Raw genomic sequence first — 14,372 nt, 5'->3', positions numbered from 1 at the left:
AGAGCAAGAGGTCATGATGTAAAACTGCCCAACAAAGTGTTTAAAAATGCCACAAATTGCAAAATACACAGTTACATTAAAAGATGGAGATCGTTAACATGCCAAACAATACAAAAAGTAAGTCTTGAAATTTTTTTTGTGTCCTCAATTTGTGTCAAATTTTTTAAATAAATCAGGCAGTGTCATGGGCAGCTTCAGCTCTTAGAAGCATTTACTATTTCCTGCTCATTGTGGATCTCACAGTAGGACACAGTTATATATTTTTTAAATATTTTAAAAAACAATATGGAAGTCTCTGCAGTCACGTCAACCCGTCATCGCAGTGTAATAGTTTCTGTAAATAGTTGTTGTATAAATCTTGCCATTTTGATATTAAGGCAGCTACAATGGAGGAGAAATTGCTTCACTGTGCAACACGTGGTTAAGGTGGAACAAATTATATTTTGTTAACTCTGTCAGACGTCAACTCCATCAGGTTTTATCTCTGATGGTTAATCAGTGCTCTCAAACAGTCTGTATAATGTGGCCTACTGTATATTTGGCCCCACCTATACCTATGTCAACTAAATCAGTATTTAACACCGTCAGGTGAAGGTTTTTATTCATTTTGAAAGAAATGTCGTATTCTTTTTTTTGTCGTGTACATTTTTTTAAACATAAAAGGGACTACATAATGGTGTCTTAATTACCTGAAAACATTGTGATATAAGTTTAATATTAAAAGGAAGGAGGAGAATTAAGGAATTTAGAAACAGGATTGTTCATAGTAATCTGAAAACGAACATTAACAGAGAATGCATGACTTAGTTCCTTTACCAATATTACATAACTAAAGATTTTACACTGTTTTTGGATGGATTCAATTAAATTAGCTTGCCTTTTAGTGTGTCTGGCGGAGATATGGAGTGAATAAATATATACCGTATATTTTTGAACAAATATTAATTTTGAAAGAAGCCTCTTCCCTATATGGTTCACTATCCTGGTGACCTTTTTCTACAAAAATACCAATTTTTAATGTAGTCTAAAATGTGTTTTATCCCTTATCTCAAGTGATGTGATCAGTGATGTGCAAATTAAATAAAAATTATAAATACTCATCAGAAATGTGTCTCTGTGATTTGTATGAAATAATGAAATGGCAACATCAACAAAGCTACAAAATTGATTTTATACTGACTTTACACCGACAGAGGGATTGATCTTTATGTGGCACCAGTTTATTAAAAAAAGGCATATTGATCTTAGAAATGATCCATCTTAATCAGGTCTATTTTATGACTATGTAAAAACAAAGGGTTATAAACAATATTAACACAAGTGCAAAAGCTGTTTTAGAAGGAACATCTAGATTGGCATTTTACCGACCCTAAAAACTGCTGTTGACTGAAGGAATACTGAGCACACATAATCATGGGCTTTTGGTAAAGTGCGTTGAACTCATGACCTACATTCAGTTTAATGCTGACGGATTACATTTCTTGAACAAAACATTCATCAGCCCTTGCAATCACATTGTCACACCCATATAACTGTCAAATATTCATACAGTTAACGATATACATGGTTAAACTTTATTTACATTTGCAACTACAATTAGTATTAGTAAAGGGTTAGGTTTAGTGGAATAAAGGCCAATTCAAACAGATGCAAACATACGGCAACAGACACCTAGTCAGGTTTTGTTGAATCAGTGCATTACTTCTGTCGGAATCTGTTGCCGCTAGTCTGGCAGTGCACGGGTGCAGTGTAAATTGGCCTTAAGTGGCATAGTTGCAGTCACTTGTAGTCAGTAAAATGTCTGTTGGGGAGCATCAAAATAAAAAAGTGTTAGCAGATATTAAGCAGACAGTATGAATACTCGATTGGTAGTTGCAAAGTTAAGCATGTTTTAAGTAAAATATTGAAACCTGACCCAAATCGGGTGTTGATAAAAAAGGCAGTTAAACATGTACTGTTTGCTCTACTGTGACCTTAAGAAGTGTTTTCATTGAACCCATGTACATTTAGTATGTGTTTGCACAGATGAAAGTTCATAATGGAGATAAAGTTCAGTCTAGGTTTTGGCTCTTGAGGTTAACAGACGGTCCACAGTGGACATGTTATGATCTTTTTCTCTTCTCAGTTTTTTGTTCTGAGAAAGAAACAGCAGTATGAATAAGTTACTGGCCATCTCAATCTTAGCCATTCTTCTCTCTAAAGGTAAGCGAACGTTTCCTTTCTTACAGTTTTACATTCATTGTTTTAGGTGATGTTTTATCTCTCATTAGACATAGCAGCTCTCTTAAAAGAGTGATAATTTTAATTTTTTACTTTTTAAATATGTGCTGCGGTCATATCCAGTGTTCGATAGTCATTCAATGTTACTATTGCCTATTATCATTTAGCTGATACCGGTTTGATTTCTTATACAGGTGTGGAGAGTGTGAGCCAAACAGAGGAAGACTATGAAATGGCAGACAAACTCTTCACATTCGGAGCTGAAGGGTTTTTGAAATTCTTGGACAATTTAAAAAGTGCAGCAGAGGAAGTTGTGGAAAAAAATAAGATCAATAAAACAGGGTAAAACCAGGGTTATTATTATGAAAAATAAATCTGATTCTAATTAAAATAAAGCAGAAATAAAATAAATATATTAGAAAACCGATATGTTGCCTTGGCAGTAAACTAAAATAAGTTTGTTGAAGCACTACATTTTTTTAACTAGAAATAAAGAAAATTAGGATGAAAAATTAAACATAAATAGCAATATTAAAAAAAGAAGAATTTTTTTTTTTTAAAGAAAATCTGTGTTGCTATTTACACTTATTTTTAATTGCACTTATTCTCACTTTTTTGCACGGCTGCACTAAAATGATTAACTATAAAATAAATAAATAATAACTAAATGGAAATGTACAAATTAAGCTTAAATATCTGTTTAAAAATATTAAAGTAAAAAAGTATAAAAATAAAAGCTAATTTAAATTAAAATAAAAACTAAAATAATGGGATGATATACTATTAATATATGCACTGTAAGAAAAAAAAAAAAAACCTGTCCTGGCAGAAAGTTAGTTGCAACACAATGCGTAATTTAAGAAGAAAAGGGAAAAACAGAAAATGTCTTCACATTAACGCGTTACGCGTTTTACAGACTTTTCTCTGAGCCTGGAGTGTAATCTCAGTATCTAACACATCCCTTGTTTCCTGTGCTACAGCACTGATATGCAAGACTTGTGGATTTCCCTGAGGGAGATGATCGAGAGGATCAGTGCTGAGCAGAGAGTTAAAGGACATGATCATTTCATTGTGGCAGTGCAGTAAGTAAAGCCGTTTGCACTTTATGATTAATGAACTTGAACATTCAAATACTGATTAATAAGACTGAACATGATCTGTTGATTTAAGGAACTCTATATTTTCTACTTCTGAACTATTTCAAATCCTCCTGATAACATGATCCGTTTTTTTCCCCTTATGTGCGTTTAACAGCATTTTTAACAGACTGGGTAACCTTTATGGAGATGGTTTGCATCGCCTGTTATCAGCATGTTCTACAGCCTGTGCTGGGAGTTTTCGGTATGAGGGCCATTCAGGCCATTTTTACAACATTCAACAAACTGCACATGACTTAATGCAAATCATGTTGATAATGTATGGGGTTGAATGTGATATATTTTTATAGAAAAATCTTGAGTATATGACTTGATTAATACAGCTCTGATCTACTACAGAGAGTTGCACCTCTTTAAAGGGATCATCAAAAACGAGACAATGGTGGATCTCTGGAAGTAAGTACTTTTTTTCTTTTTTTTTGCAAAGATGATTGAAAATATTTGATTTGAAATAGCTAGTATACAAATCAATCACCTCTAACTTGCAGAAACAAGAAACAACCTTCTCAAGGTTTATTTTTAATCATTGATAACTCAAATATAGCTCATCAGTGTTGTTTGATGCAGATATGCGGAGCCACGCTACTTTCCAGGAGCTCCACCGATCTACAGCGATCCCGTGGGGTTCTTCGGCCACCTTCTGTCCAAGATGTATGACTTCTTCTTTCACACACTTTCTTTCCCATTGTGAAAGAATAAAATAATATAGCATGTATGACAAAAAATATTGGACCCACTTTAGTTTAGGGTCCAATTCTCACTATAAACTAGTCGCTTATTAGCATGCATATACTAGGATATTGGCTGTTTTGTAGGACTTATAAAGCACATATTAATTCCTTATCATTCATGGTCTTATTCTAATTACCTTAATCCTACCAGTACCTTAAAGGAGATTACTGAGGCAAAAGTCATAGTTAATAGTTAGTTAATCGGACCCTTAAAGTGTGAACAAAATATCTATACAGCTACACACTGATCAGACATAACATTATAACCACTGGCGGATGAAGTGAATAACACAGATTTTCTCTTCATCACGGCATATGTTTGTGGGTGGGATATATAGGCACCAAGTGAACATTTAGTCTTCAAAGTTAATGTTTTAAAAGCAGGAAAAATGGGCAAGCGTGAGGATTTGGGAAGGAAGGAACAGTGGTGAACCAGTGACAGGGTCATGGGCGACCAAGGCTCATTGATGCACGCGGGGAGCGGAGCGAAGGCTGGTTTGCGTGGTCCGATCAAACAGAAAAGCTACTGTAGTTCAAATTGCTCAAGTTCATTCTGGTTCTGATAGAAAGGTTTCAAAATACACTGTTATACACACAAAAAAACTTTTTTTTAAATATATTTTTTTTTACCAACTTAGAACATTTATTAATACATTATTAATTTTGAATGTTCTATCTGCTAATATATCATAGACATGAACTAACAATGAATTCTGTTTTTAATGCTGATAGATTACTAAATACTGTAAAAATGTATTGCTCATCGTTAACTTATCAGAGCTTATTGTGAAGCGTTACCATTTTCATGCTAACAGGAAATTGTTTTCTTTGTTGTAACAGGATGGCACGGCCTCGTGTGGTTAAAATCCTAAAAGTGGCTTCGGAAGTTGGGCAGATAGACTTCAATCATTTTTTTGAGGAGTAAGGCCTGTTTTCACAAAATCAGTGATACTTCTGGCATTTAAATGGTTTCTTTCCTTCAAGTCCTTTTTCCTGTAGCGTAAAACACAAATACACACTAAATATAGATTTTGTAGGTCATCATTTAATTCTCAATAACACTTTTTTAGAGCAGAAACAGCGATACGTCTAGTCAAAGAGAAAGCCATGGAAATTTCAACCTTAGAGAGGCAGACGGAGAAGGATGAGTTTCTTATAACATTGAGGTAAGGACATTCAGACAGCCTGTGTGTGTGTGTGTGTGTGTGTGTGTGTGTGTGTGTGTGTGTGTGTTGGGGGGCGGGGGGGGGGCATGTTTTTGTGAAATTTGAGGACACAAATGTGTATAATTACATGGGTATGACATAGGTATTACAAGCAGAGGGTGAAATATGAGGACATTACCCATGTCCCCACTTTTCAAAATGCTTATAAATCATACAGGTTGAGTTTTTTTTTTTTTTTTTTTTTTTTTAAAGATGCAGAATGTTTCCTGTGATGGGTAGATTTAGGCAGTGTAAGGGGATAGAAAATACGGTTTGTTTGTGTGGTTGCGGTATACCCTATGTTCTGGGAATATTTATAATCATTTATTTATGTTTTTTTAATTCATCTTTGAAAATGTTAAGCTGTTAAGCCATATGCTTGTTAACAATAGTTATTGAAAAATGTGACCTGTGTGTAACTTACAGACTGTGTTTTTCACAGAACGGCCTCTGGAGTTCTTGCATTTTACTGGGATAAACTTGTGGAATACACTGAGAGCCAGCCATTCCATAACAAGTATCTAGCTGCTATACGGTAAGACTATGATCATATTAGTATATCTGATACGGGTGGTAGTCTTAAAGAAAACAAAATGTGAAATGATAAATATAGGTACAAAATAAGTTGTATAATAAAATAAACCGAGTCGTTTGTGTTGCAGGAAATGGAAGGAGCTAAGAGTGTTAAAAGACACAGACAAATATCACATGGTTGCTAGCCCAGAGACAAGACTTCAAGCCTGGACGTAAGAAAATATTACATGTATAATTTTTGTAATTTCAATTCAGTTTGATGCCATTTCACAGCTATTTGGTGCATGCTAAGAAAAATATCAGGAAGTTGAGTTTGGGTTATGAGCTTTTCTGTCTGTGTATCATCACAGCTGAACCAAAAACTATATTAGAGCAATGGCACTGTTTGTGTGACTGCTGTCTTGTAATAACTATAACTTCTTTATCTAGTTGGGCAGATGAGCGTTTTGGTGATCTTTTTGACAATTCTGCCCTTGAATATGATCGATGGGGTAGTGGAATTTTTGGAGAAGACCGATTCAATCAATCCAGCTGGTTAGTATACCAGTACTTTCCATTCATTGCACACTGTGCATAATAAATGACTGTGAATGAATTACTTTGAATAACTAATAACTAACTGAGACCACAGACCCCAAGGCATGATTCAAGTAAATATTCATGGACTTATATCCATTAATCATTCATAATACGGTTACGCTTATTGTGTGGTTATAAAAGCATATGCTATGGTTTTTGAATGTATTGCATTCCAGTTTATTAGTCTGTTTGAACATCCTTTAATTATCGATGCATAAATGTATGCCCGTACTTTCATTTCACAGGGCCATTTTGAAGATGGCTATAGTATACCCTCTCCCGATTTATGAAAGACTGTCTGAAATTGGCCTTGGGATGTCTGAAGTCAATGATTTTTTTATCGACACTGATGCCACACTCACTGAATTAGTAGGCGAGGACATCTTGCACAATTTGAAGTAAGAACTGGTGTTTGGACTGTTAAATCTGGGCAGTATAAGTGTCTGTTATAGAGGCCCATATACAAAAAATAAAAATAAATTTGAGCATATTGCACAAACTAAGACAATGTACAGATAATTTAAACTTAGAAATATATAATGATTCATCATTATCATTTAATCAGAAATGCAATACTTTCCTCTTCTGTTGTCTTCCAGGCATCTGCTTAGTGATTTATGGAATATTTTTAGTAATGAAATTTTACATGTTTCCATAAACAAGAAAAACCAAATTACATCAGATGGGGATAATGAGGACTCACTGCGACACTTGCGGTAAGAAATGTAGAGCCTTGATGCTTGTAGGTATGTTAATGGTTAACTGTATACTGATGCCAAAAATGTATGAAGAATTGGTTTCATAACACATTATTTTGATGGTCTACTTTAGATATTCTATAAGTAAATTTGCAACTACATATCAACTAACTCTCATTAGAGTAGACAAAACACTTTATTTTAATGTTCCCCAACAGACATTTTTTTGACTATAAGTAACTTTGCAACTACATGCCAGGTTACACTAACCAGGCATAACATTATGACCACCTTCCTAATATTGTGTTTGTCTAGCCTGACAAGCCAGACCCACATCAAGATGTTTGGTGTGAAACTCACCATTGACAGAGCTCAATCTGAGGGGCGGGATAAATGGTTGTCTTTCAAACTCCCTCTGCACGTGATAGGATAGCACTACACCAACCGGAGCAACGAAGGTGAAGCGGAGCTCGTTGATAGATTAAACTTTCGCCGTATCCGGTCGGCAAAGCTCCGAACACATCTTCACTTTTTAAGAATGACTTCAGTGCCATTCTTTTCTCAGAGTAAAGCTTAACTCAAGTCTTCCAGAGTCATGGTCAAAGCTGATTCGAAAGACCGCCGTTCGCCAGTTTCTGTGTTTACTAGAAGCACACAAGCGCAACTCGGCCGTCATTATGTTAAGCCCCGCCCACCGACTCTATACACGATGTGATTGCCCCAACCAGAGTTTGGAGTTTACAGCTCAGATGTGTATTCAGAGTTGCTAGACGACACTCGCGGGCAGATTAGATTTGCTGCCGCTAGGGTGCGTCTAGATTTCTAGGCTAGTGTTGGTCCCCATTTGCTGCCAAAACAGCACTGACCTGTTGATGCATGGACTCCACCACTAGACCCCTAAAGGTGTGCTGTGGTATCTGGCTGTGGTATGTTAGCAGCATATCCTTTAAGTCTTGCAAGTTGCGAGGTGGGGCCTCCATGGATCAGACTTGTTTGTTCACCACCTCCCACAGATGCTCAGTTGGATTGAGATCTGGGGAATTTGGAGGCCAAGTCAACACCTCAAGCTCATTGTGCTCCTCAAACTATTCCTGAACCATTTTTGCTTTATGGCAGGGCGCATTATCCTGCTGAAAGAGGCCACAGCCACCAGAGAATACAGCTTCCATGGAATGGTGTACATGGTCTGCAACAATGCTTAGGTGGTACGTGTCAAAGTAACTTCCACATGGATGGCAGGACCCAAGGTTTCCCAGCAGAACATTGCCCAAAGCATCTCACTGCCTCCACCGGCTTGCCTTCTTCCCATTGTACATCCTGGTACCATGTTTTCCCCAGGTAAATCGTGATTCATTAGACCAGGCCATCTTCTTCCATTACTCCGTAGTGCAGTTCTGATTCTTACGTGTTGGTGCTTTCGGTGGTGGACGGGTCAGCATGGGCACCCTGACTGGTCTGGGGCTATGCAGCCCCATACACAACAAACTGTGATGCACTGTGTATTCTAACAACTTTCTATCAGAACCAGAATTAACTTCTGGAGCAATTCGAGCTACAGTAGCTTGTCTGTTTGTTTGGACCACACGGGCCAGCCTTCGCTCCCCACGTGCATCATTGAGCCTTGGCCTCCAGTTGGCAACAGTTCACCACTGTTCCTTCCTTGGACCACTTTAGATAGATACTAAGCACTGCAGACCAGGAACCTGCAGTTTTGGAGATGCTCTGACCCAGTCGTCTAGCCATCACAGTTTGGCCCTTGTCAAAATAACTCAAATCCTTACCCTTGCCCATTTTTCCTGCTTCTAACGTATCAACTTTCAGGATTTTTTTGTCACTTTTTTCCTGCAAACCCAAACCCTAACACCTAACCCTAACCTAACAGTCTAATAATACTCTAGTGAGAATTAGTTAACATGTTGCAAAGTTACTTATAGTTAGTAGAATGTAAAAAGTGGACCATCAAAATAGTGTAATTTACATTTATCTTAATATAAAATTGGTCCCAACCACTTTCTCTCTTGTTGTTCGCAACAGCAAAATTAAAGCGAAGTGCTTTGACATCTGGGACCGATTTCTTATTGCGATCAACAGAAATGCTTATAATGAGCTACATGAAGTATCAAAAAGGTAAAGCATTACATAAATATTTTTGTGCTCAAACAAATTACGACACTGCAGCAAGTTATGGTTTTTAAATGTGCCGACATTGAGAACCTTTTCAACTTCTGTGAACAGCTCTGTCTATGCTAAAATAAAGAGAGAGTGTTAAATGGGCAAACAAATCGAACACAAATGGAATTTTTACCTCACATTTCATAGGCACTGGGATGAAGTGAAGAGCATTTTCATTAAAGAATTAACTGACAATGAAGAATTAACTCAACAGAAGCTCGATGAAGCACAAAAGTAAGATGTGTCTGAAAATAGTATTATATTAGTATTACAATTATGCTGTTAATTAACCTTTTTTCCTTCATGGTTATAAAGCACCTTTAATAGTGTCACACAAATGGTCTTCGAAAAATATGTGAAAAAGGTTGATGGTCTGGAGGAAAGAATCCGTGCTTCCACTGAGTAAGAACTTGTATATTCTATAAAATATCAAATAAAATCATAGAATCTAGATAATAAAATAGCTAACTTATCCATTTTGTTATTCCAGAACTCTTGGAAAATGGATGCTGATCACTTTTTATGCCACAAATTCTGTCCTGGTTAATATGTTTGTTCTGATGTCTGATTAATCTCTCTCTCTCTCTCTCTCTCTCTCTCTCTCTCTCTCTCTCTCTCTCTCTCTCTCTCTCTCTCTCTCTCTCTCTCTCTCTCTCTCTCTCTCTCTCTCTCTCTCTCTCTCTCTCAAGGCAAGAAGTCAATTCTGTTCTAAATGCTTCTGCCATTGTGTATCCGACGATTAATCCTTTTAACCTTCCCTGTTCTCTTTCTAATATAATTGCCAGTGCTCAGTCCCTAAAGTGGTTGACCAATGTTAATAGTAAAGACCCTTCTCTCTACAGGCCTCTACAGGAGTTTTCTGGTCCTCTTTGTCATTTCGATGAAATCAGCCCTGATGAACTACATATCATCTTTTTCATATGATTCCATGACTTTTATATAAAGTTATTTTTATATAAAGTTCTAGTCCACTGAAGCACCATTCAAAGATCGTGGCAAGGTGGCAGCAGTGAGTCTGAGAAAGTTTGGCTAACATCTGTTTGTGTGTCTGCCAAGTCAGCAAAAAAGCAACATGCATCAACACTTAAATGCCCTTGGTTGCGCTTTGAGTGTGCATTTAATTTTTTGGGGTAACACATTCTGACACATTCAGCTAGTTCCTTTCACCTTCATCTTCATGAGCCACCATCAACCAGCAGAGGACGCTAAAAGTCTGCTTCCACATCCTGCACTATGTGGACATGAACCAGAACCACTTTCTTTTGCCGCCATGATAGACAAATAAAATAAAAAAAAATGCCATCCGACCTTATCTTCTGTAGTTAGATGATACTATTTGTAATAATGCCTTATTTTGATGTCAAAATCCAGTATAATTACAAACATTTAAAGCTCCCAAGCAGCAGAAGCCTTCGGTCTGGAGCAGGGTCTTTCTATTGCATCAGCTCACCTCTGTTTGCAGTACTGTCACAGTGACTGATTTGTTTGGAGACCAGGGGGGAAGTAGAAGTGGCGAGAAAATGAGCATTAAGGCAACAAAAGATAGATGTACAAGCATTTTGAAATGAAAAATAAAGCTTTATCAGCACTAGGGTGTGCACCTGGCTTCTGGTGGAAGAACCAAAAGAGTTTGAACCAATACTATATTAATATTGTCAATAAAGCTTTGTTGCTATATTATGGTGTGGTGTTTAATATGCACTAGTATGTGCTAAGGTTGCTGGTTTGACCCTCACAAGGACTAAGCTAATGACAATTCTGTAATCATTTACACTATTTTTACAGAGCGTCATAAAAAACGGATTGTTTTAAAACAACTTTACAGTGATGGATACCAAATAATGCTAAATTATATTGAGTAATGAAATTAAATAATGCCAAAATAATTTAGTTCTGCTGTAAAGCAGCTCTAGAAAAAACATTATTGCTCAGCTAAAGTCAGTGGATTCGGTTTAGTTCAATAACTGTGTAAAGTTAATTATGAACTGTTCAGTTAAGCTATAAAGCAGCTCTGCAGAAAACAGTAATGTCATTATGCAGTTCATTTCTAATCCAATAGTGTCAGTGCAGTAAAAACAATTATATGGATGTATATTAAGTGTCCCAATATCAAGGAACCCAAACTCCATCTGTGACAGAAATGGAGAAAAGAAAAAAACCCACTGCAGAACCCAGGCTCAGTCAGGCGGCCAGTTCTCCTCTGGCCAGATGTACAAACATCACGTCAGATTGTGGACTGGTATCATGTAGCATCTGGTGCGGGTTTACCAACTGGTCTGGATACAGACCGAATCTGACCCAATCCCCCACCACATCCACCATGCAAAAAGTGTGTTTTTGCATAAAAAATGCTCCCAAATGTTTTTTTTTTTTTGTTGTTGTTGTTTTTTTTGGTATTTTAGTCTCACAACTAGACTGTAAAAACCCAGCCCGGTCTGCCGGATATTTGATTTCGCCCTGCAGGGACCAGTCACAAACGAGGTTATCCACCTGGCTGCTGAAGATTTTAACACAAGGATGGATAGTCCGTCTGATTGGTTGAAGGACTATCCAATTACATACAGAGTCATTTGAATTATGCCCGTTGATCATGCCTCTTGTGGACTGATTGGTTGAAGAAGGACTATCCAATTATATACCGTCATTTGAATAATGCCGTTGATCACGCCTGTTGTGCTGTAGAAAATACAGAGCAGACTCCCCAGACCAATGTTCAGAATGAAAAGCTTAGTATGAGCTTAGTCCTATGGAGCTCAAGGAAGAAAAACTTTCAATTTGTTGCAGTTGTTATTTATATATCCAAAAAATAAGTTGAAATATGAGAGATCAAAAATATATATTTATAACAGTATAGCAGGCTAATTGCATATCATCCATATCTTTTTTACTCTATAATATTTCTTAGCAAGATAATATTGCTTAGTTTTCATTCACAACTTATAATGCAATTCAGTCCAGTTAGGATTGAGACACGTACAAACAAATGCTCCTCAAGATTCTAAAAATGATTAATGGATAGTCAAGTAAGCCTAAATTACATAAAGTAAATGCAGTACATGTTTATCTTGAAATATTAACAATATACAGTAAAGGTTATACTTGCATATTAAAAAAGATTTCACAGCGAAAAGTGGTGTACCACAACCTGAGGGTGGACATTTTAGAATTATACAACCAAGTTATTTTAGCAGATTGATATTTATCCTGTTTGTTAATCATTCGAGGCCAAAATGCAAGCACCAAAGCAAATAAAATAGAGTTAAGTTTGAGAAATAACAGCATTAGCAATAATTAATAAGATTATATGTTACTGCTTAATTTAAACACAACAGGACATAACTGGACCGTTATGTGAGATTTAGCAGTCGTTTTTCATCTATGGTGAATAAGAGTCCTCTAATTGCAGGGACGAGTCCCCTGGAGCAGCTTGAGGTTGAGTGTCTTATTGAAGAGCACTGTGGTGTTGCACAGTTGTTATCTCACTAACATTTTTCCTGGCTTATCAGGTCATTAAACATTAGGTTTCTCTGGACTTTAATTAGGGCTCAATGTGGCCTTTATAAAATATGAGACCTTAAGAAACTGTGTTTGTTTACAACAGTTAAAAACAACTGTCTTGAAATCACAGTTACTGAGCTTATTAGCTCAAACAAGTATCTTCCTATACATTCTTTTAATAAACATTGGGACTGTCTGTGTTTGCTCATCTGGATTATTTCACCCAAACCAGTTCAGCGCAAACTCTGCCCTGCAGCATTAGCCCAAAGATGTTGTTATTGATGTCACTGACAGTGCTGATTGTCTACATAATGCTACAACATATACTAAAACTTACCTGGCTACACCCTAACCTTATACTGCTTTGGGGGAAAAGTCACAAGTCCACTTTTGGATTTAATTCAGTACTGTCTTTATGAGCGACATATCAAACACAGAAAAAATGGATTCATTCAGGAATGAAAACTCTGGCTCTAACTGTAAATTGTATATGACAGCCCTTTTAAGTGATGTCCGAAACCAAAGTGAACATTAGTGCAATTATTGAATCCAACAATTCACCACAATAATGAGTGAACGATTGTACTGAATCATCCATTCATTCATTTTATCTACAGCATATATCATACAGGTATAAATTCCTTTTTGATTAAATATTAAATTGTTTAATTAAGGTTTATACATAGTTTCCATGGCAAAGTTCAAGATAAATATTTGCATTACTACTAGAGCTGCCAGTTTGCTATGTTACAAATGATTATTAAACAAAACGCACAAACTATGCAAAAGCGACATATAGTGTTAAACTTTCTTCTCCAGTGTCCTTCTTGTCTGTCTATCACAAGACCAAGCTTAATTTAAAGCTACACTGTGTAACCTTTTTAGTTTATTCTTAACTAAAAACACGTAGTTCTTTCAAAAATATATGTGCTCATTATTGTATATTTACTTCTTTCAAGTAATAAAGTGTGGTAAGTTTATAATATGCCATTGAAAATTCATACGAGTGAGGGGTTTGAATGCTGGTCGCCATGTTGCCCCTCCATCTTGAAAGTAAATTAGCCAAAGAGGGACATACCCGTAAATTCAAGCTTCGCCCTTTCGCGTTAACACTCGATGGCACCGTGTCGAATGTGAAGAGGGGCATTGCCATGTTAGCCACTAAATCGGCCACCGTAGGAGTTAAAATGAAATCAGAATTGAGAGGAACAGAAACTAATATTCACTAGATGGTCATATACCTTTTCACCACTAGATGGGGGAAAATATCACACAGTGTAGTTTTTCTACTGTTTTTCTACTGCACAAGAGGCGTGATCAACGAGCATTATTTGAATGACTCTGTATGCAATTGGATAGTCCTTCAACCAATCAGACCACAAGTTACAAGTTACAGACCACAGAACAACAAGAGTTACTTTTTAAGAAAATTTATGTTATGTTACTTTTGCGTTACTTTCAACAGACAACAACCCATAATTTCTCTATCTGTCATCATCGTGTTAAACCCACCAATAGCGCACCAGATGGATAAGCCAGTCTGTGATTGGTTCAAGTTTCCAGACTGAGTTGGAATGC

General features: G+C 36.6%; 1 protein-coding gene across 2 annotated transcripts; it reads left to right on the top strand.

The window, feature by feature from the left end:
• The first annotated feature begins 2,026 nt into the window (after positions 1 to 2,026).
• si:ch211-288g17.4 (uncharacterized) lies at positions 2,027 to 10,973 on the top strand. 2 transcript variants are annotated; one of them, XM_067426580.1, is made up of 18 exons: positions 2,027 to 2,202; positions 2,415 to 2,562; positions 3,201 to 3,302; positions 3,475 to 3,561; positions 3,717 to 3,773; positions 3,945 to 4,028; positions 4,949 to 5,029; positions 5,179 to 5,274; positions 5,756 to 5,848; positions 5,976 to 6,059; positions 6,277 to 6,381; positions 6,672 to 6,824; positions 7,026 to 7,142; positions 9,159 to 9,251; positions 9,444 to 9,530; positions 9,612 to 9,698; positions 9,787 to 9,880; positions 9,983 to 10,973. In XM_067426580.1, the coding sequence occupies exons 1-17, from the start codon at positions 2,154 to 2,156 to the stop codon at positions 9,866 to 9,868; spliced, it is 1,605 nt and encodes a 534-aa protein (XP_067282681.1). In that variant the 5' UTR covers positions 2,027 to 2,153; the 3' UTR covers positions 9,869 to 9,880; positions 9,983 to 10,973. The 2 variants fall into 2 exon arrangements, with proteins under 2 accessions (XP_067282681.1, XP_067282680.1); XM_067426579.1 differs by having other exon boundaries at positions 9,787 to 10,973.
• The last annotated feature ends 3,399 nt before the right edge of the window (positions 10,974 to 14,372 follow it).

The sequence above is a fragment of the Pseudorasbora parva genome, chromosome 19 (genome assembly GCF_024679245.1).
Source record: "Pseudorasbora parva isolate DD20220531a chromosome 19, ASM2467924v1, whole genome shotgun sequence".
Taxonomy (NCBI): Eukaryota; Metazoa; Chordata; class Actinopteri; order Cypriniformes; family Gobionidae; genus Pseudorasbora; species Pseudorasbora parva.
This window is presented reverse-complemented; position numbering and strand designations above follow the sequence as displayed.

Excerpts from the sequence above, each read along its gene's own strand:
- si:ch211-288g17.4 (XM_067426580.1), top strand. The coding sequence starts at position 2,154 with ATGAATAAGTTACTGGCCATCTCAATCTTAGCCATTCTTCTCTCTAAA. Across the intron at positions 4,029-4,948 it reads GGCCACCTTCTGTCCAAGAT|GATGGCACGGCCTCGTGTGG; the intron begins GTATGACTTCTT and ends TTGTTGTAACAG. Across the intron at positions 5,849-5,975 it reads AAGTATCTAGCTGCTATACG|GAAATGGAAGGAGCTAAGAG; the intron begins GTAAGACTATGA and ends TTTGTGTTGCAG.